This window comes from Poecilia reticulata, linkage group LG17, assembly GCF_000633615.1.
Source record: "Poecilia reticulata strain Guanapo linkage group LG17, Guppy_female_1.0+MT, whole genome shotgun sequence".
Lineage (NCBI taxonomy): Eukaryota > Metazoa > Chordata > Actinopteri > Cyprinodontiformes > Poeciliidae > Poecilia > Poecilia reticulata.
In genome coordinates, this window is record NC_024347.1 from 23,240,325 (window position 1) to 23,262,347 (window position 22,023).

Genomic DNA, 22,023 nt, shown 5'->3' on the forward strand with positions numbered 1-22,023 from the left:
ACTAATATGCCATGTCAGTGATGGTTGTATGGAAACTTGTCCATCTATTTATCGATCTATCAATCTATCCCAGTGATTCAGGAGCTGATCTTATGATGTAGGTAAAGCCACCAATGGATTTAACTGGTCCATGTGGGAGGCCCAGACATCCCTCTCTTTATCCTATCTCTCCGGTCATTTCGGTGGATCTTAAGGCATCCATGGGCCAAAGGATTCTGGATTTACCCAGAGCACTCCTCCCAGAGACACGTGATAATCAGAGTCAGAAACATCCTCCACTGGCTTCTTTTGATTAAGAAGAACAGCAGCTCTGAACCGAGTTCCACCTCACGGATGGAGGTTTAAAACCAGGTAAGGTTTTAAAAGTAAAAAATCAGTAAAGACTGCAGGTCGAGTGTGTCAGATTCATTAAAAAAAAGCATGTTTTAGTGCAGCACAACAGTAATAAGAACAAATGTAAAAGAAAAATGTTTTATAAAACGATGAAGGATGCAGTGAAGTAATGTATGAAAACACCGAGTAATAAAGTTAAAAATAAAAGAAATATAAAGAAGACATAGAAAAGAGAAATACAAAAACAGCTAACAAGTTTCTTGAATCTCAACTGAATTAATTAAAACTTTAAAAATGCACTCAAACTCAAACTACAATGGGCTACATGAAGCTGTCCAAGGTGCTGAAAAACCTTTTTTTTTTTTTTAAAAAAAAAACGTGTTTTCTTTTTTTTCCAAGCGAAAGCTTGGCGGATTTTGTTTTTATGCACTCTGCAGCACCTGATTAAGAAGATCCGAGGCACAAAAGTACCTACAAAAACAAAGATCTGATAAAAACGAAAAAAAAAAAAAGAGTTGCTTATTCTGCTAAGAACCCGTGTAGTTTGGAAATGTGTTGCAGCAGCACCAAAGAGTGGGATACGGATCTTGCTCGGTGACTGTGATGACCTTCAGCTGGGCGCGGCTGCTCTTATCGTGTGGTAATCTGCAGCAGTTTGGCATTACGGCACAATTAAAATGCGTATTGAAAGCGAGCTGTCAGCATGGCTGCTCGCCGCGCTGTTCGGCACCCTGTAGTGGGAGAGGGTGACATCTGTGACTCCGCGCCAAGGGAGCCCGGCAGGCGCGCCTACTTGTTCTTTCGGCGCTGCTTCCAAAAAAAAAAACCCACCGATTAATTACTCCACAGATTCAGGACAGTATTTTTTTCTCTCTCTCTCTCTCTTTCTCTCTCTCTCTCTCTCGCTCTTGATCGGGTTTTGTTCAGCTTGAATGTCTATACACTCACATGCAAGGTAAGATCTTTTTTTTTTTCTTTCTTGTTGTTGTTTGTCCTGGCATGCATTGAGTCTTAAGGTGTTTCACTCGAAACAAGGAGTGTTTGTGATCTGTAAGGGTCATCGACGCGAATGGGAAACATCAGACTCCAGCCTAAATAAGACTAAGGAATCTCCACTGATTTCTAAACACTCTCTCCGGTCGCTTTTGAAACTTGCACGTCTAATGCCTGGGTTAGGACAGGCGTTTTCTTTTGGATAGCTTTACTCTTTCCATTTTTATGTTTGGAAAATAGCTGAAACTCACTTTCAGTTTACTCATAGGTTTTTTTACCGGGATAACACGCAGTTTAACACCGTGAAGCATACAACTGTTGTGGGCTGGTCACCGCTCACGTTCCTATAGTACTGGAACGCATCCGCTCCTTTTGGACTTCGCTGCATAAGTATGAACATTAGTGATGATCACACATGCATCTCTGCGTTTTCCTGTAAGTCCTATGCGCTCCACAGACTTAATGCACAAAGAAACGAAATAATAGCCATAAATAAACAATCATGAATCAATATAAAAATAGCTGATAATAATTTTTTTAAAGCTAAATTACGTTTGTAAGTTTGAAAAAGAGCAAACATTAAAAAAAAGTTTAGTATCACATGTAAGCAGTACTCCGCGCGCATTTTGCACAGAAATGTGAACTGATCACAGCAGGCTTTTTGAAGAAAGAAAAGGAGTTTAGCCTCAACTGCCTGTCGCTATTATCTTTAGGACCCGGCGGAGCGTTTCGCGTGAAACTGGACATTGTGGCTCCATTTCAGAGAGATGCTTATCTCTCTCCTCTCTCCTCTGTTCGCAAGTCGCCTGGGCTGAGAAATCTGGCAACCTGACCCCCAAGAGTCGCTCTGCTTCGGGATGTACTTCCATCAATCTGGGGACAACGAAGTGACTCCCCTCAGCTGATGTGGCTGCTTAAGGGAGCGGGGGTCTTTTTTTTTCTTTTCTGTGCGCCATTCCGATGAACACAGCGCCAATAAGCAGCAACGCTGCGCAAAGTCTTCAGTGGACCACAGTCGATGTTCGGAAAAGTCCTGAGTGAGCGAGAGAAAAGATATGACAATCGGATGAAACGCTTAGTTAGTGACACCGAAAAGTTGAAGGAAAGTTGGAGCAAACAGAAACGTCGCGGGTGTCCGGGTGAATTCACGCGTTATGCGTCAACGTTACTTCTTTTCTTTTGCCACGAGATCATTTTTGCCACTGTTAGAGCAAATAAAGACACCATAGGAAAGGCTTTCAGCTCCGAATGAGAATCCATTAAGCAAATACTGCAAATAACTTGTTGAACAATCAGCTCGTCCCGGGAGCGCAATTAAATGTGAGTATTGTTTTGGCCGTTGTTTGCATGTTGTGGCTTTTACAGTGTTGCTTTGTGAAGATTATCTATTTTTAATTGGGATTCTGCTTTTATAGTGAGTTTTTTTTTTTTTAAGACTTAAAGGTTATACGGGAGGTGAAAATAATACTGAATGAGCGTTATAAAGGACAAACATTTATTAAAAGCCAGTTATTTATACGACATACTAAATAGTGTTGATCTAGCCTTTAAGACTCATGACATTCCTAACCTAATTTGGTATTAGTAACAGCCATCAACTCATCAGTTATTTAATTAAAGAAATATCCCTTCAGTACCTGTTGCACAAATGTGTATTTCGACTCTGCGGAAAATCTGACTGGTAAAAAAGCTGATTGGTGCGAGAACAAGCCAACATTAATCAAGCAGTTGATAAATACATATCAGTTTGAGCACATGGTGCACGTTTTTATTTTCTTACATACACACACTCACTGTTTTAAAGATGTACTGTATGTGTGTCGGATTTTTTTTAGTGTTTGTTTTTGCCAACCAGTGGCGTCACCAACGAGCCGCCACAAAGGGGAACAATGGTCACCCCTAAAACTTGTCAGTTTGGTTAAAACAGTTTTGGCACATAGGGAAGGATCAGACCATTTATTTTTCAATGTAAAACGTATTCGTTTGTTTACTGCTTGCTAATTGTAAATGGCCATCAGAGTTTTTATACATTTTGAAAAGGAACATGAAATATTCCTATAAAATAGAAGGTAGTGTTCAATTTAACATGTATGTATTGCTGATCTATGCTTATCGTCATCTATGCACATTTTTTCAAAGCCATTTTTGAATTCTAATATCAACTTTTTGGAACAAAAACTACAAGCTTCAATGCAACATTTTTTACTTATTTATTTTTATTTTATATGTTATGCATAACTTGCATGCATTACTATGGATAGCCCATCATGAACCCCCTTTTCCAGCCCCAGAACCTTGAGGGGAAAAAAAGGCAAAAACACAGCTTTAGGGGTTTTACATGCCCCCCACCCGCCCCTGTTGCTAATATGCTGTGTGCTTCTTTGCATGTTAGATGACCAGAAGAAGAACTTTGAATTATGCATGGCAGAATATTTCAAATACAAGCTGTCTAGCTGTGGCTGCAGGACTATCACACTGTCCCCACATCACTCACGTCCCCTCGGTGAAATTGTGGCTCTTCTGCAGAAAAGTGCTGGGGAAAAAAAAAAAAAACTTCCCTGCAAATAACAAGTGAGCTAATGTGGCTGGTGTTGTTGGTGAAGTTAAAGGTGGAGCAGTAATAGTGTTTTTATGTGCAGGTGGTTCGAGTGCACGGACTTGCATTTGGGACACACACAGAGAAAAACAGTTAAGTGACTAAAACAGAAAAGGATGAGATCTTGAATGGAGGTCTTAGAGAGAAGTGAGATTCTGAAGCTGGAAAGGGAAAAAAAAACATGTTCCCACACAGACATGTTTCTGCTTGCCAATGGATCCCACTGTGACTCATATTGAGGGGTTGGCTTTTGGCTCTGAGGATGTTGGGAGAATTTATCCATTTATTGTTGCTCTCATCAGACAAAGCAAAGCAAAGCACAACATCAGTCTGCCTAAATTGGCAGCAGATCAGAAGTGATTGCTTGGAAGTCAATGCAATCAATAAACACAATGAAAAGGAATTGTGTGTGTGTGTGTGTGCGTGTGTGTGTCTGTGTTTGTCCATGCACGTATGTGCGTGTACAAGCAAAAATCCTCACCAGGTGGAAAATTGTTGAAAGATAAACAACAGAATAAGCGCCAGGCTGTTTCATCAAGATGCTTTTTTTTGTTTGTTTGCTTTTTAAAACTTTTGTGGATACTTGCAGGTAGGGATGTGACCCTTATCACATTGAGATCAGAATCGTTGAAGGGGGCAAAAGCCGTACTTAAGCAGGATGACTATAAAATGAATGAAACCCATCCGGAATGGTTCTTCAGAGTCTAGCGGGGGGAGTTCGTAACCATTACGAGCCATGGGGCACGACAGGCCGTCTGCTGACTTTTAAAACACTCTGCTATGCTTGAGCTGCCCAGGGGACTGGATGCAAGCAGACACAAGGGGGTGTTTCAGGGGTTTAAGGAAAAGTGAAGTGAAAGAGATGGTGAGAGGGGTGGGAGAGGGATCGAGGTGAGGTGGCTCTTCTTCTCCCTGCATATGGAGAGGTGCTTAAATATTTATGACTTTTAATATAGAATCTGACCTCGTATTTTTTTCGCGGTGAAATTATGGCATTCCCGAGCTGCTCGCCGCATTTTGAGCAGTGTCACCGAGGCAGAGATATGAGAAAAGGGGAAAACAGGAGTAGAAGACGATATTTGGTAATATCAAACTCTGAACAGAGGCTGTAATATGTTGTGCTGTCTTTACACTATACCTGCAGAAATGTGTGCCTTAGGGTAAAGTGGTGATGCTAAAGATAAATTTGAACTGATTTGCATTTTAGATGATTTCTTTTATTCACAAGCCTGCATTACTTCATAGTAGTTTTGTGAAGATGTCATTACTCAACGTGGGAAAGATKAACTCTTAACTTCTCATGGCGAATCCAACTGCTGCCTCTTATTAATCCTAAATGTTTCTTTTACATAAGAAGATACGTGACCACCCCTACACACAGCTGATACCTAATTTGACATGGAGCACTGTGAACGTCAGCATTAGGATTATGAAGCAGCCTGATGAAGTGTGAAGAGATGTTTGTGTGTTGAAAATGAGAGAGGCCAATCCTGTGGCGCATCTCCGATGATCAGAGGCTGACATTTATATTCATTGAAAATAATGCACTTTCATGGGGAGTTTTATTCATCACTCAGAGTTCTAGCTGTGTTATCAAATTTCTAGCAGGCCACTTGTTGGGTGTCCTCTCGCTTGACAGGAGATAAATTAAAAGAAATTTTCTTTTGGCTTTCTTTGGCTGATTTTCTCCTTTTTAGAATGGAGGCTGCTGTCCTTAAATCCTGTAGGGATCGACATGTCTAGCCAGCTGTCACTAGTTCATAACTCAAATAAACATACTTCATTGCGGTTCATGTTTGAGTTGGTGTTTTGTTTTGTTACTTCCTGTGTTTAGTTCCTTTTCTTTGATTAGACTGACCATGTTTCTTTTTTTTTACTTTGGTTCAGTCCTCTCTGAACTTTGGTTCTTGTGTCCAGCTATTCCTTGTTCATCTAGTTTAATTATGCTTGTCAGGTCTTGTTATTCTTTAGTGTTAGATTCATTTCCTAGACTTGGGGCCTTGTGTACTCTCGCTTGCCCCTTGTGCCACTTTCTCACTCTCTCTCCCCTCACACCTGCAGTCAGTTAGCCAATCAGCCCAGGTCCATTGTTCCATGTTCACTCTCCCATTACTTAAACACTTCTGCTCCTCACTCTCCTTCCTGGTTCCTCCCATTATGCCTTGTTATCCCTGCTGTAGTTTCTGTGCCACTCTTTATTTCCTGGATTCCTGTGGTTTTTATTCTCCTCTGGCTCACTGCATTCCCCTTGTCTCCATGTTTTTTTGTTGTTGTAAGTTCTTGGTCTTCATCTTTTTAATTAAATCCTTCAACATGTCCCAATTAATGCTCTGCACATGTTTAAATCATTCTCAGTATAAAGACAGCAGTTCTGTTAAGACTTTGAAAATGTGACAGGCAGTGCTCTGGGCAAATGCAACCAAATTTGAACCTCGTGACCAAAATGTTTACATGTGTAGAGACAAAGTAAGACTCCACATCACCCTAAGCACATCATGCCACTGAATCGGGCTGGCATTATTATGCTTGGAGGATTATTTTATTCAGCAGGGACAAGAAAGCTAATCAGGGTCTATTGGAAGATAGATGGAGCTAAAAGCACAGCAAAGCAGGAAGAAAACATTTTAGATGCTGTGAAAGACTCRAGAGGTAATTGACCTTAAAATKAAACGATCTATTCGTTTTTCCAACCCAACCTTTAATCAGATTTCGTATATTCAGTCGGCTAAGATAACTGATGAATTATTGCTTCAACAAAATCTCTGGTGGCATGATTATTGATACTGGTGCTATTACTATTTTTTACCGTCTTCTTGTACAAACCACTCTTAGTCGTTTATTAAGGTTGGAGCACAGTGGGATGCTTTCATTATTTTTCTTTGCACAATCTCACGACATCATCTGGAGTTTTGGGTTCTCACCAATGCTTTGCTCTTTCAACATACCACACAAGTTTCATTTAGGATTTAGGTCTGACAGACTCATAGCCTAACAYATTCCCAACTACAGTGGGCAGAAGGTCATAAGCTGCTTTTCCCACTCTTCATTCTTTGTTTTATGCTAACCAACCTGGAGTCTTTGTTGCCAAAAATGCTTAATCTTGGTCTCATCTGACCAAATACCAAAAGGTAGGGCAGATTTTWGAATTTTTTTTCTGGGATACTTTCTACAACTAGATTGATTGCAGATAGCACCTATTTGTTGCTATGGCCATGTTGCTATGTGTTGCCATCTTACTGTCCTTTCATGGCATGATGAGACAGGAACATCAAGTGTTCGAGCAGCATTGCTTATCACGTGAATTTTTGTTCTAACATTAGATATGGACAAGTTTAGCGTTTTAAATAGATGTCACATGTGCCAACAGTTAGTGTCTTTGTTGAAAACTGTTATTTTTTAGCATCAGATTTTTGTCCAAATAAAAATAAAATTCTCATTAAAATTTCTCTGTGTAACAATAGGCTACTAAAATCATAAATGTTTTTGGCACTAAATATATGGAACTTATTTTCATCACAGTAAAACGACTCTGAGGATAACTCCACTGGTCCAAATCTCCTATTTCAGAGGCAGTTGTTCTTCTTCATGCACTCTTTATGTTAAGATTATACAGGCCTCTGAAGACTGCTGCGAGTCACCTTTGCCTGATGAGTTGCTTCATCTGACTGATGGCTTGTGAAAGCTGTGAGAAACGTACAATACCTCAAATAAACCATTTCTGTCTCACTGTTTTACTTTAATGCATCCCAAATGCATCTAACGGGGCTTAGACAGATGTTGCTCTGCACAAAGGGTGTCGAAGGAGCCGGAAAAAGCCATAACTTAAACTCAGGGACTTGAGACATAGAAATAAGGCTTTTTGTATGAAAATCTTATGGAGATTATGCTTTACGGAACAAGTTCGATTTAAATTGTATGCAGTGGTTTCGACATGGTCATTACTGAGTATTACATACAGACAGAAGAACCTTGCATTGTGTTTTACCGCCCTATGATTATGTGAGAATAGGCAATGAGGGTTTTATGTTTGTAGTATTTTAGTGTGCTAACATTTTCCAACTGTCTTTATTTATTTATTTTTCCGTCTCCTGTCTTTTAGGATGCTGCCAGTGGAAAACACCACAACTGACRGGCGATCAAGATCAGAATCTGCTGACATATGAGAAGTGTTGCTCCTCTCTAAACATCACATCTGACCGATTGTTGACCTTTTCATCAGTGATCAGCACTGTTGAGAAAGCTCACTTGTTGGCACATCTCATCAGCCAGTCAGATGCGCTGCCAATCAAAGCCAGAATAACGACGTGGACGCTAATGGTTGCCTGAATCTGCTCACACACACACACACACGAGTTCAAGATGCTTCCACTGTTCCGAAATGCTTCATCGCACCATTCAGACCCTCAAGTGATTTAGAGCCTTCCCTGTGGTACAGCAAAGAGGCAGTTGCAGCTTTAAAGACAAAAAAAAAACTTAGAAGAGGAATTCTAAAAAAGCCACAAAGAAAAAGATCAGCAATGTTTTGGCCTATATTACTCACCCTGCAGGCTGTGTGCACCAGTGTGACACATGCTATGCAACATTACCCTGCAGCCTGGGGACACTATGACGTGTGCAAATCCCAGATCTATACAGAGGAGGGCCTGGCATGGGACTACATGGCCTGTCAGCCAGAAGCCACCGACATGACAAAGTACCTGCGAGTGGCCCTCGACCCCCCAAACATCACGTGTGGAGATCCGCCTGAGACGTACTGCGCTTTGGTGAGTCGTAACCTCGCTTGTCCCCTGATGGAGACAAATGAGGCTGTAGGCAGGATCACACAGCATATTGGGTCAGGGATAGAGAGCGGAGCCTATGAGGCAATATGGTGCCGTGGAGGCAGAGATTAATGTGTATAGACCCGGTGAGCAATAGGAAACAAGTTCTAAGTGCAGCCGGAGCGCACATACGCACGTTTCCGCATGCGTAAACACAGATTAAAGATGAGTTCAGATAAATTGGCAAATACTGACAGATGTAAGTAATATAGAGGAGGTCTTTTATATAACTTCAGGCACAGTAAGCAAACAAAACCGTAAATGTATAAGTTGAAACTGTAAACTCACACAGTATTCACAWAGCTGTTAATAGAAAGTGATACAATGTATGTTTACATTAAATACTTGATTTTTTTTTTTTTTTTCGTCAAACTTTTCTTAGGATTTAGATTTTCTCTATTTCCAATCAGTTTTATTACATTCTGGCTGAATTTACACACTTGGATTTTATTACCTGCAACATATATTTTTATGGAAATTAGAGGAAGCGCTGCAGGAACGTAAAAGAAACTCCTGCAAAAAATGTTGCCGTGCTTTTTTTTTTTTTTTTAACTTAGTGGTTACTCAACCTCTTACGGATTGCTCTTTGACACTGAGGAGGTGAATTATAACCTTGTCTTTTCCTAAAACCTAGAGGTTATCACCCATGCTTGGGGGTTACTTTCCTGAAGGATACTTTCCAAAAGTTACAGGTTACGTTCCTGAAATAAWGGGTTACTTTACTGAAATGTTTGTTACATTTCATAACTTGGAGGTGACTCTTTGATAAACCAACATATTACACAATTTAGAGCGTACTGTCTTTGAATTTCCAGATTCATTTTCAGGTTAATGCAGGTGGTTTTGTTACTTCCAAYGATAGGTGGGAGTCTCTACATGCTTAGAAGTCSCTTASCAAYGGTTGTTTTCCAGAGCATACAGGGAACATCAGGGAATGGAATTATATTATAAGACACACATTAACACCAAACAAAACTGTGTACACACACACATACATAGTATATCTTTTTAATTTCACAAGGACTTAGCATTGGCCTCCATTCATTTTTCAGTCATTCCTATAGCTTAACCYTGACCCCTGACCCTTCACATAGCCTAAACTCAACTCCCATTTCAGTTCTAAACCCAACCCCTAACCCAACAAAAAGAACTTCTCTTTAAGGGGCCCAGGCTTTCTGCCCCATAATGGGTCCTCACAATGCAGTAATTGTTGGAAAATGGATCTTACAAAGTGAGAATTGYTAAAACACACACACAACAGTAGAAAAAGGGTAATTGTACTTGTGTGCGTGCTTGATCACTCAGTGCTGTGTTTCGGCCCTTACAAGYCATTATCAACAGTTCATCCCCGGGTTGAGTTTGTTTGGAAACACACTTAAAGTAAGCTTAAAGAGCCCATAGGCTTTAGTGACTCATTAAAAGCTGTGTGCCTGCCCACTGAGAGCTGCAGCAAGTAAACATTTACCAATTAGGATGGTCTTCCTTAAAAGTGAAACTTTTTTTATTTTTATTTTCACTGCACCAGATGGCATTGAGACATTTAATGCCACCGTAGGATGAAAAAGGAGTTAGTCTGGTGTATTCATGTGTGATATTCTTTGGAGCCTTGTGTCAAAACAAGCTGTGTAACCTTCATCATACCAGTAAATTTATCTGAATGTGCAACATTAACGCAACACAAGGAGCAGGATGAGCAAAACAGAGCTGAATACCGTTGCCAAGTTTATGAAGACCTTTTCCTCCTAATTGTACTCATCCAGCTGGATGCTTTTAGGACAATTTTCTATCTTCTTCTTATTATTTTCCCAATTTTTTGGTGATTACAATTAAGACATTGTTTCATTTATAATTAGTCAGATAATTTAATAACAAAAAACAGTGCATAASTGTGAGGATGAAAGAAAAAGGTACAAGGTTTTTGCATTTTTAGCACATACAGTCCTGAATAATGCGACATGCATTTGCAAATACACCCCTTTACTCTGATACCTCTAAGTAAAATAAAGTACAGAGCAACATCATGCTCTGGGGATGCTTTTCTTGAGGAGGCAAAGGGAAGTCAGTCTTGAGAGAATAGGATACCAAATTGAACTAAATACAGGGCTGCTTTAAAACAAATAACTGTTCAACACAGCAGAAAACGTTAGTTCACCAGTAGAACCTCTAATAAAGCTTGAGATACAAAGCAGTTGTTTAAACATTACTGAAGTGTCAGAGTAGAYTAGMCAAAGTCCAGACAAATGAGAATCAATGCCAAAATTGAAGATTGCCCTTCACATACATTACCCAAGAAGAATAGGTGTAAGTTTCATTTTCTGTGTGTACTTATATTTGACTTGAGCAAAATGTGCTAAAATATTGTCGTGACTTTGCTACTCTTAGTAGTACGGAAGAGGATTGGGGCCACTGGAAAAAAAAAAAAAACAGTTCTGACTTTAAAGTCAGAACTTTAAAGTCAGAATTCTGAGAAAAAAAGGTCAGAATTCTGACTTTAATCTCAGAATTCCGAGGTTAAAGTCAGAATTCTGAGATTAAAGTCAGATTTTTTTTTCTTTTTTCCTCTTCCGTATAGTGGTGCTGGGTTTCCATTGCAAATTTTTCTGCTGCTGCTACATTTTGTTCTTATTTGATGTTTTTTTGTTCTTTTCCATGTCATATGGTCATGATAAGTAAATGAACATATGCTTAGAGCCTCACAGCCGTGTTTCCAGTGGAAGATGGATATAAAGTATGGCTTCAGGGAGGCTGAGCACAGGCACCACTTGGAGTTTTACACACACAAAAATTCCCACCTAAATACATTAAAGTTTGTGGTTATAATGTGACAAAGTGCCAAAATGTTCTAGGGGTGTGAATACTTTAGCGAGGCATTACGTTTTCAACTGGTTTAAACAGTTATTCTAACCAATATAAGTGTATTATGGTAAAATCTCTTTAGCTGTTGCATCACTTAGTAAAAACACAAGAAGGTAATTACGTGATATTGCATCAGCTGTTTGTGCAATGCATTGTGAAAATATTGAGCAAGAATTCAGATTTTTGTTATTTTATTGCTTGTGTCAAAAATACTATTTGAGAAGGTCTGTCTGTGTGTGTGCGTGTGTGTGTGTGCGTGYGYGTGYGTGTGTGTGTGTGTGTGTGYGYGTGTGTGYGYGTGTGTGTGTGTGTGTGYGYGYGYGTGTGTGTGCTTATTATTCTGGGTTGGCTGAGGATTAGTGAGTAATGGTTGGTAATTTCTTCAGTATTTCTGACTCGTCAGGTTTGCAGGCCAGTTTATGATATAAAAATATCTCAAATAAAATAACTTTTGTATGGAAAAAGAAAGAAATGCATTTTCATAGAATGACAAAAATAAGTGATAGGCCAAGATTAAAAATAAATCTCACTAATGCATCAGAGAAGGTCAGGGTAAGAGTCAGAATCTTCAACATCATTTGCTTAGAGGTTGTTTAGTCACAAAAAAACATAATTTTCCATGTTTTACAGTTTTAAGTAGTGCATTATAAAATAATAGCATGCATAACTAAAATAYATTGTGCTCAGAAATATTTCCTAAATGACTACAATGATTCTCTAATGCGGTATTATTTCAACTAGCCTAAATATAAGTACATAAATTTGGACTTTGGCTGAAAGCTTGAGTATCTGGTAAGAATTCATGCATGAACAAAGAGGACAAGCCAAGTCCATAGAGAAAGGCCAGAATWTCAACCCAGAACCCTTTTTATTGTTTGTCAACAATGTCAGGCAAATKCATCATTRTGYGGCTTTCTTTTTCATACATTCTCAGAACGCAAAACTTCCACTTGACCAGCACTCTCGCGCTGACCTCATCCGAACTGGGAAATGAACAAATCGGTTGGTGACTTGCAGCAGTTCGGTCACTCAAATGATTCGTTCAGATGAGCAAATTTTTCACTATTGGGAAAATATGAAACTAAGATATGCAAGGAACGTTTTTTATTCTATCAAATGTAGAGAAGCCAAAATTGACTAATTCTACAGCTTGGATGGATTTGAAATGATCATTGATCGGATGATTAGAAACAAAGCAATATGGACTGGTTTAAATGGATTTTGTGTGTTTATTCTGTTTGCATGCTTTGCTGACACACTTCCCTCTGGGATGAGGGACCACCAATGGAAAGTGACCAGTGTTAGACAGGAGAGGAGCATGCAGATGAGCTCTTTCTGCTCATCACAAAGTTACGAATACAAAGTGAGTTTATTTTGAATTCAACATAAGGCTGATGATTTTTGTTGCTTTTTATTTCATTGACACCTATAAAAGTAGGAGTTTGGGACTGGTGTTGTTCAGAGCGGAAACAGAACCCGTAAGATCGCAAATCATGTCTGGAAGGAGAAGAGTTGGCTGAAGGAGGAGGAGCAAGTAAAGCATAGTCTATGATCGTTAGCCACATGAACATGTTCCCTCATAACTCTGTGGATGAATGGAGATGCACTTTTTGCAAGGCACAGAGTTTACAGCGTAATGTTGTAAAAACTACATAAAACACTAACCATACATTGAGAGTACTTTGTGTACTAACTTAAGATGAACACTAAGAGAGCAGTTGATCTCCATTCGAAAACCTATTTGATTTGTTTATTTGCCCCTTTTTTTTTTCAGATGAAGGCCTTCAGCCACAGTTCATAATACTTGTTCTCCTCAACTCCTTCGTAAAGTACCTGTAATAACAATTTAGTTTTGATCTGCACTGCTGCGCATCTGATCTATACAGTTCATAGCTCAAAAATACAACTTAACTAAAAAGTACCCAATAAACTGGGTGTGCTAAGCCCTTTTCAACTTTTCTGTTAAATGTAACTCATCATTTTATTCATCATCGTTTGGCCGCAAGTAATTAAAATAGATATTTAAATGGTCATTATTAACAAAAGTCTCATTAGACACACATGGATGCATATAGGCAAAGCAGTTATCACACTGGTTCCTTCCTGCATTATAGTTGTGAAACTAGACTGAATGAATGAATGAATGAATGAATGAATGAATGAATGAATGAATGAATGAATGAATGAATGAATGAATGAATGAATGAATGGGAGCTGAAAGTCAAGCATCATCCTCCCATGTGTTTCCCATAACTCCCTCCACATTGACTCACGTCACTGAGGGAGTTGTGTAAACATTGCTAAGGCTGTATAAGTAATCATGCTTATGACAGCTACTCTGGATGAAACCAAATAAATTCCTATAATTCTTTCAAACTTTACTCACTTATCTGAGAATAGATGAGAAGAGGAGTAGCTGCCAGTTCACCCCAACATCTCCTGCTGTGTCTGTAGATGTAAAGGCGAAATGAGAGCTCCCCGAAGCTCCTTGGAGACGACACATTACTGGCCGTCTGTGCAGACGACTCATCTCTGACAATACCAGGAGTCATTGTGAACTTTCAGTCTTTGTCTTCAGTCTTTGTCTTACATGTCAACAACAACTAATGTTAGCATCTTCTAAATAGACTTTAGAGGAACAGATAGATTATAAACCATAGAAATTAGTTGGAAGTTTTGCTGACAGAAATGCTAATTTGCAGAATGTATGTTATGCATGAGGTCTGCCAGTTACATTTTGTTGTGGAAACAAATTGCTGCGTGACATGTTGCCTATCACAGTTTCTTTCCAAAGCAAGGTGATGCAAATAGGTGTTTCCATTGAAGTTTTGTGGAAAAAAACTATTTCAGTACAGCTGAAATACCATCTCATTTGTAGCGCAAAAACACTTTTTATTGAAAATTTGTTTTTTTTGTTTTTTTTAATTGCTGTGTTTCCATTATGCTACTTTATTTTCAGAATTTCAATTTGTGCCATTTTCAGGTCAATGGAAGTGCAGCTAGTGTTGTTGAGGAAGGTTAAGGAAGGCAGTGAGGGGTGTGTTTTCCGGAGGTCAACCATCATTGCCAAGCTCCAGGTGGTTCTGCACCAGTGCACCAGATTTTGGTTTTGAATATTTGTGTACCTCCGTAGAACACACTGTAGATTATTGCAATGGTTTCATTTTCCTTTTAGATTGATTTTATTGCACTTGTCTCAGAAAATTTCAATCATGCTCTCAGTTTTTGAAGGCGCCAACCATTTTAAATTTGCATCTCCCTTGAACTTCTATTTCTGGTCATGAGGCAGTTGTGCGGCAGTTGAAACCCAAAAAAACGTTTTAGATACCAAACACTTGCAACAATGACACATTCTTGTCGGAGAGAATCAGAGCAGGGCTTAAAAGAAAGAAATACACAAAAATTGACTTTCCAGCTCAACGTCACTGTTATTGCTTCTTTATTGCATAAGAAGATCATTTTCAGGAGACGGGTTGACTAATTTGCTCAGATGATAATAAATGGAAGGATTGGTCACATTCGTCAAGCTCTTTTGTTTAGAAACCATAGTTCTGTCGAAAATTGCTGCCCAGCTAATTCATTTCCCCTTTTATAAATACAAAACTATACTTTAATGTTTAGAGTTTGCAGTGCCTTGCAAAATTATTAAAATCTTTTGGTTACTTCATATCCAAACAGTTCATTTTGTTTTATATTTTACCTTTAACCCTTTTGATATAGATGCCTTCTTACAAATCTTAAAATTGTAGCCCAAGAGGTAGTAAATAAAACCTTGTATATCTATTTGAAGAATAGAAAAGGACACAGGGATAAAGTTAAACTTTATCTAGGCAAAATATTAAGATAGGTAGATTATTAAACCAATTATTCCAACCTATTAGTGGTGCTCTCTACAAATTTCACATTTTTTTCAGGAGCGTAGCAAATTTAAAGCAATAAGAACTTCTGTTTGCATGAAAAGCCATGTAGGAAACACGGCAGTCATGCTGAAGAAGGTGCTCTGTTTAGATGAAACTAAAATTAAACTTTGTGTCTTACGTGCAAATTTCCATGTTTGAAGGAAAGCAAAAACTGCAACCCTGAACTCACTGTCCCCACCCTGAAACATGTTGGTGACGGCTTCATGCTCTGGGCTGACAGTGGAGCAGGTCAGATTAAATGGAAGGATGTGTTAGGCTTGGCTCAGTCAAAGCCCAGACCCAAATCCAATTGGAAGCTGATGTTTACATGTTATTCAGGAAATCTCGCACTATTTTGCAAAGGAGAATAGGCAAAAACTTTGGTTTTTGAATGCTTAAAGCTGGTTAAGATGGACATCAATGGACTTGCGATTGAATTTGGCACACCTTTCATTATTTTACATTCACCTAACAGTTATGTACTAATTTGGTGAACAACAACAACAAAAAAAACTAACAAATGAAATATATTTGTTTTTTTAGGTTGTAACACAACAAAATGTGAAAAGTTTAACAGGTATAAATATATTTCCAGGGCACTGTAATCTTTCACAGATTTTACCTCAAGCCAGTTTGAGCGTCTATATGATGACCTGTGTGTTTACCTCATGCTGCTGAAATGTCAAACAGGTCAGAGGTTAAATGCGGAACTGTCATTGCCCCTCTTTGATCCCTGAACCCTTCCTCCTCGCTGGGAGATTCACTCATCCATGTATTTGTTTGGAGACAGGGAACAGTTGGAGCGTTTAACTTGCCGTCACCTTGGTGCCCTTGACTCTGTTGTGAACTGGCCCTGCCCAGCACATCATCACCGCACCACTGCGTACCAAGACACCGAGATGACATGCAACATGTCCCCTGGCTCCAGGACGGAGGGGGGAGGGGGGAATCATCATTTATTCTTTCACTTGCTGCCACCTTCTTTGTCTCTTGGCTTTTTAATTTCCCACTTTCTTGTTTTCTGTCAGCTGATGATGCATAATATCCAAGTCTTGTTTGAGCACGTCGGGGTTCGCTGCTCTATATGAGGTGAGCAGTTGACAGATAGAGATATGCCGACATTTCTTTTCTGGGATCTGTGACAGGTTAATTCTTCGACGGTTGTAAATACAAAGAAAGATGAATTATGCATGGAGATATAAAAGAAAGTGATAGGCTTTGGGCTTCGACATAAAGACCTTTTAAAGAAAGATTAACATTTAAATGCATGTTTCCTCACTGAGAATCTGTCTGCATCGCCACATTATTAGTATGTGCTTCATCGATTTATTTTTACGGTAAATTTTACCAAATGTTTCTTTGTTCGATTTACAAGTTGCTTTCTCACTGTAAAATGTTAACTTAATTCTTAATGCTTCAGGTCTCTGCTGGTAAAGTTACCTTCAATTACAACACTTTTTTTTTTTTCCAAATCTTGTGTGTTCAATTAAGAACACTAATATACATCTATGTGTTCTAGGACTTGCAAATGAAAATAAAATATTTCAAAACTATATGGCTCTACCAAAAACATATGTTTGTTTGATTTAACTTTAACATTAATCTCAGAAATATGCATACTCCTGGTATTTTTAGATCAAAAATCAGCTTTATTTAACCTGTGTGTTTGTTTCATATCTGAGTTAGATGGGGCATTTAGATAACAGAAACAATGTGGTGTCTGTTTTTATTTGTTGAAACAGGATGTTGAAAATTATTATAATCAAAAGAAAAATCTTTATTGGGATTATTGCAATCAAACCCCTTTTTTAAGCACTATCAAGCTTTTTGCATGTTTCTACTTTTTGATGGAATTTTGATGATTTAACTCAAAGCATATTAATGTATTAGACCAGTCTAATCAAAGTAAAGACCTAAATCTACTTGGAAACCTATTTGGGGGGATAGTAGCATTCGTAGCCATTGTCTCAGCAATACTTCCAACCCTTTTCTCTGGTTTAAACTCCACCTGTGTCTGTAAAGTCCCGTTAGAAGGTGTTTGGATAAGTTGTTTTAGATATGTAGACCTGGAGTTCATAATGTCTCTTTTTATCTACAGAGATAGATAAACTGTCCACTTTTGCAAAATATATATCAGAGAACACACAATGCATTGTAATAATGAAATAGAAACCTAGTCATCGGGTAGAAAGCGTGTTACCATTTCATGTTTACTGTAAAATCCTAAATTTGAAAAGGTCAGAAATCTGGACTGATTTGGAATATATCTATAATATTTTTGCTCTACTCATGCACTAAGTCAAAGGAGCAAGACTTGACAGAGAGAAATAGTAGCAAGATGACAGGCAACTGTTGCGACCCACCTACCCTTAGGAAACCCAGCCATCATGCTGTCAGGCCATATTGATCTCTGAGAAAGAGTGAAAGAGGCTGCGCTTCAGAAGGGAGAGAAGCTAGAGAGCTTGGGATGAAAACACAGCTAAGGAAGAATGTTCGTTACCACAAGAGGTGATGGTGTGATTTTATCATTCTCAGTGAATGGGTGACATTTCAGCAATGCTTTATTCCTCACTTTGGCATTTCAAATTAATAAAAAGACTAATAACTATGCAGATTGAAAAGATGGAGGACGAGTTGACACACTGTGAGCTGGTGCCTTGACGAACAATGCCGCAATTTCGTCCTCATGCTTTTCTTTCTTTCACTCTCTCAATTTCATCCCAGTTCCTATCAATTTATTTGAGATGACCCTTGCATCTCAAACGGCTCAGAACGGAGCGGGTGTCCTCTGATTTTCTGCTGAATGACAATTCGCTCAGATCCAGTGAAACATTTCTGTGTGATTCGAAGGTGCTTAAATGAAACTACTCACAATCGATATCGCATCGATTTAGAGGCTGCTCTTTAGTGCGTCGTTAGATTGAATGCATACTGGGATGACAGATGGATTATGCTTAGATTTTAATTTAGTTTTAAACTATTGGGCCAAATCGTAATGAAACTGAGAAAATCAATCAGAAACTAAGCTTAGTGCAAGCATCTTAGTTATCAAGTACAAAGATTTTTGTAATGAAAACGGTCAGAAATAAATGGACGTTGCACTTCCATTTATTGTACATATAACAAATCATATGTCATATGTACATTCTTCGGCTAATGGAGCTTACTGTGTCTTGTTCTGTGCATCAATAATTGTTTTGTGCATACAGATTAGTGACGGTCTTCTCAAGAGGCATTTAGCTGGGATGGGAATTTTCTTTGTTGATGGAATTTAGTCACCTCTTCTATGTACTCTGTACATATAGTTGAAAATATTTGCACATCTGCATCAAATGGGCAGTTGTGTGAATTGTAATCCATCAAAATAGCCTTCAGATTTTTCACAATTGTTTAAGAAAAAATGGTCAAAAATGGAAAATACTTTTTTTAATGCAACTTCTACCAGTAAAAGTCAATGATCACTATCTTCATTTTTCTTAAGCACAGTAAAACCACTAAAGTTGTCCTCTTTAGTGTCAGAATTTGAACAGATTCAGCATCATACACTTAATTAGTCTCTCTTTCACTGTTACTCTCAGTGTCTCTCCGGCTCAGTTGCCAGGGGCCAACATGCATTGTTGCCTTGCAGCAGGCAGATGGTAGATTTGAATTTCCGCTCAGGGTTTTTCTGCATGGATTTTGCACGTTGTTTGTTTTCAAGCTTCTTTTTATAGTCCAAAAACATCACCATTAGGTTAACTGGTTCTCTAAAATCCCCTTATATATGTTTGTGTGCATCCATGGTTACATGCATTATATCCATGGTTACATGGACCCACATGTAACCATGTGCCCTGTAAAGGTTTGCCCTGTAATGGAAAGGGTGACCTTTACAGGATTTACCAAGCCTCTCACCCAGTAACCACTAGAGAGAAACCTTATGTCCTTGCAAAGATAAGTGGATATAGACCATGGATGAAGTGATAGAGGGATTTCAGTTTTGAAGAAAATATGTCAAAGAATTTATGTAACTTCAAAAGTAAGCTTTAATTCACACATAAACTCTGGTTTTTTGAATAAAATTGACTAGTATCTATATGTGTATACTACTAGGCCTAGAGCCAAACACTCAAAAGCCCACTTCACCACTTTTATACTGTTGTGTTCTCGGAAATGCATATTTTTAGCCCAGCTTGACGCTAATGACATTTAGACTTATGATCCAGTACAGCTGTGTACTCAGCAGAATTAAATGTTCATAACTAGCAGAGATGGTCTTCTTTCAGACACAGACACCTACATGGCAAGTTGTCTGTGCAGGATATCTTAACAGTCACATACAAATGTAATAATTCATTATATAATTAGCTACCCAGTGAATTATGTGGAGCAAACCTCACAAAAGGGCAAGAAATTGACCGAAGACAATTGAAGTTTCTCTTACACCAGTAAAAAGAGGTGTTTTATAAAATCCCTCCTGGAGTGAGTGGTGACAGGCGACATCCTCGCAGTGACAACAAATGCACACACACAAAATATCTTTGATTCAGGACTTCAAGCATCAAGAAAGACATTTCATGCACATGATTAAGTGCATATACTAATGAAAGCTCAGCACTACCTTCCTTAATAAATCGGTGTTAAATTTACCCCAGTGGAGTTCTGCCACATGGGATAGATAATGAGGCCAGGTGTTAATTAATGTGGAGTGTGTTTCCTCTCGTTTGCTGACGCCCCGTGAATCCAAATCAAGGCTCCGGCCCTGCATCTTGGTGCGGCTGAACTGCCAAGTGATGCACTTCAAAAGGCCAGACTGGCTGTGCTGCAACCCTCAAAGGGACTGCTTTGGCGAGGGCTGTGTTCCAAAGGGCGGCGTGTTTGGCATGCAGTAAATTGAAATGTGAATGCTTGAAGTAATTTGTGTTTTCTTTTTGATCAAGCATCAGCTTCCATAGCTGGTTACAGAAATCACCTCTGCACCCTGTGATATGCAGGTAAAATGCCTGCCTCCTGAATTCGTTTTCATTTTATTTTTATTCAGTCTCACCCATTACACTCATAGCGACAACTTTCTAGCATGGCAACAAATAAATATGACATCGACCCCCCACCCCCCGTTTTTTTTTTTTTAAGTCTGTTGACAAACTGAATATATTCTTCTTAGAAATGTATAATCGTTTACTTCTGACAATATTTTTTTTTGTGCCCCACAACCTTCATGTCCATTTAAACAAAACAGTTGTATTGAAACATGTGCCGTGAATAGGGCAATATAAATAATGCGAATTGAATTCAGTTATTAGATGACAAAACTGACCGTATCACTTTCCACATTCCTAACCACTAACACTAGCTCTACTCAGTAGGTTCACGTTACTGCCTGATTGGAAACCCTTATTGTTGCAGATGTTCAAAACAATCATCATTACATATTAAATAAAATCATCTAGCCTCGCAGGAGCATGCTTACCCCCGGAGCTAGGTTGCACTTGATTTTTCTACAGGTATTGCTGCAAGGGGGCTAAATACATATTCATGAAAACCTTTTCAGAGACTTGTCTGTACCTTTGTGTTGTTCTATTGCATTGAATAAATTCAAGTACACATTCAAATAGTTTGATTTAAGTGAATTTATCCTCATCATAATGTAATGCAGTTTAGTTTATTTTTGTATGGCAGTTGGTAAAAGTTTATTTTTTTTATGAAACCCAGTCAATTGCATCAAAACTGAGCAAGTGTTTGTCACCAGTGAGAAAAAAACAACTCACAACAGGCAGAAGCCTGAATGTGAGGGCTGTCTGGCACAAGTGATTTTGGATTTGAGAAGACACGCACACAATAATAAACCTAGAGCCTATGATGCTTGTGTATTTTGCTAAATATATTAAAGCAGATTTGATGGATCCTAAGTTTATTTCTGGTTACATACAGGAAAGAAACATAGCTAAGGAAATACGCTTTGAGCCAGAACTAAAAACAGATTTCTCAAGTTARTGTTTTTAATTTAAACCCTTCCATTGTAGATGTGGCTGTATATTTAGGGTCAGTGTTCCAATGTGTGTCTTATTTAGCTTCGTAAATCTTCCCTTCAACAATTATTGGCTTGTCTTCACCGGCTGAAATTTTTTTCTCCCTTTAAATAATACAGGTATAACCAGTTCCCATCCCCCCACACAGTCATGCAAGTATAAAAAATGGATGGACTGATGTGTACACTCATATCCAAGGGCAATTTAAAATGGCCAATTAACCTATCCTGCATGCTTTTGAATGACGCGTGAAAGAAAACCCACACCCACAAACTCTACAAAGAAAGGCCCCAGTTGAGAGAGCAACTCCTTGATCTTTTTCCTGTGAAGCAACAGTACTAACAAATTCACCACCACCTAGTGTCAGATCAGTCTGACTGGAGGCACCGAGAAAGACATTTTAGAAATATCTGGAATGCAGTATATTTTGTCCTATTCAGGCACAATACTTCAAATCACTGTCCTGTACTAAGAATATGTAGCAGAGTGGCACTGAAAAGCAAATGCACATACATATA

General features: G+C 38.7%; 1 protein-coding gene across 7 annotated transcripts in view; it reads left to right on the plus strand.

Moving 5' to 3' along the window:
• LOC103479750 (netrin-G1-like) overlaps positions 1–22,023 on the plus strand; it is an 87,549-nt gene that overhangs the window by 21,876 nt on the left and 43,650 nt on the right. Inside the window, exons 1-2 of one of the 7 annotated variants that reach the window (XM_017310191.1) lie at positions 886–1,288; positions 8,022–8,685. In XM_017310191.1, coding sequence (XP_017165680.1) covers positions 8,440–8,685 — 246 coding nt within the window. In that variant the 5' untranslated portion in view covers positions 886–1,288; positions 8,022–8,439. Of the gene's footprint in view, positions 1–885; positions 1,289–1,887; positions 2,647–3,995; positions 4,015–8,021; positions 8,686–11,966; positions 12,962–22,023 lie in introns of those variants that run through there. The other 6 variants (XM_008434376.2, XM_008434378.2, XM_017310194.1 and 3 more) reach the window with 6 other exon arrangements.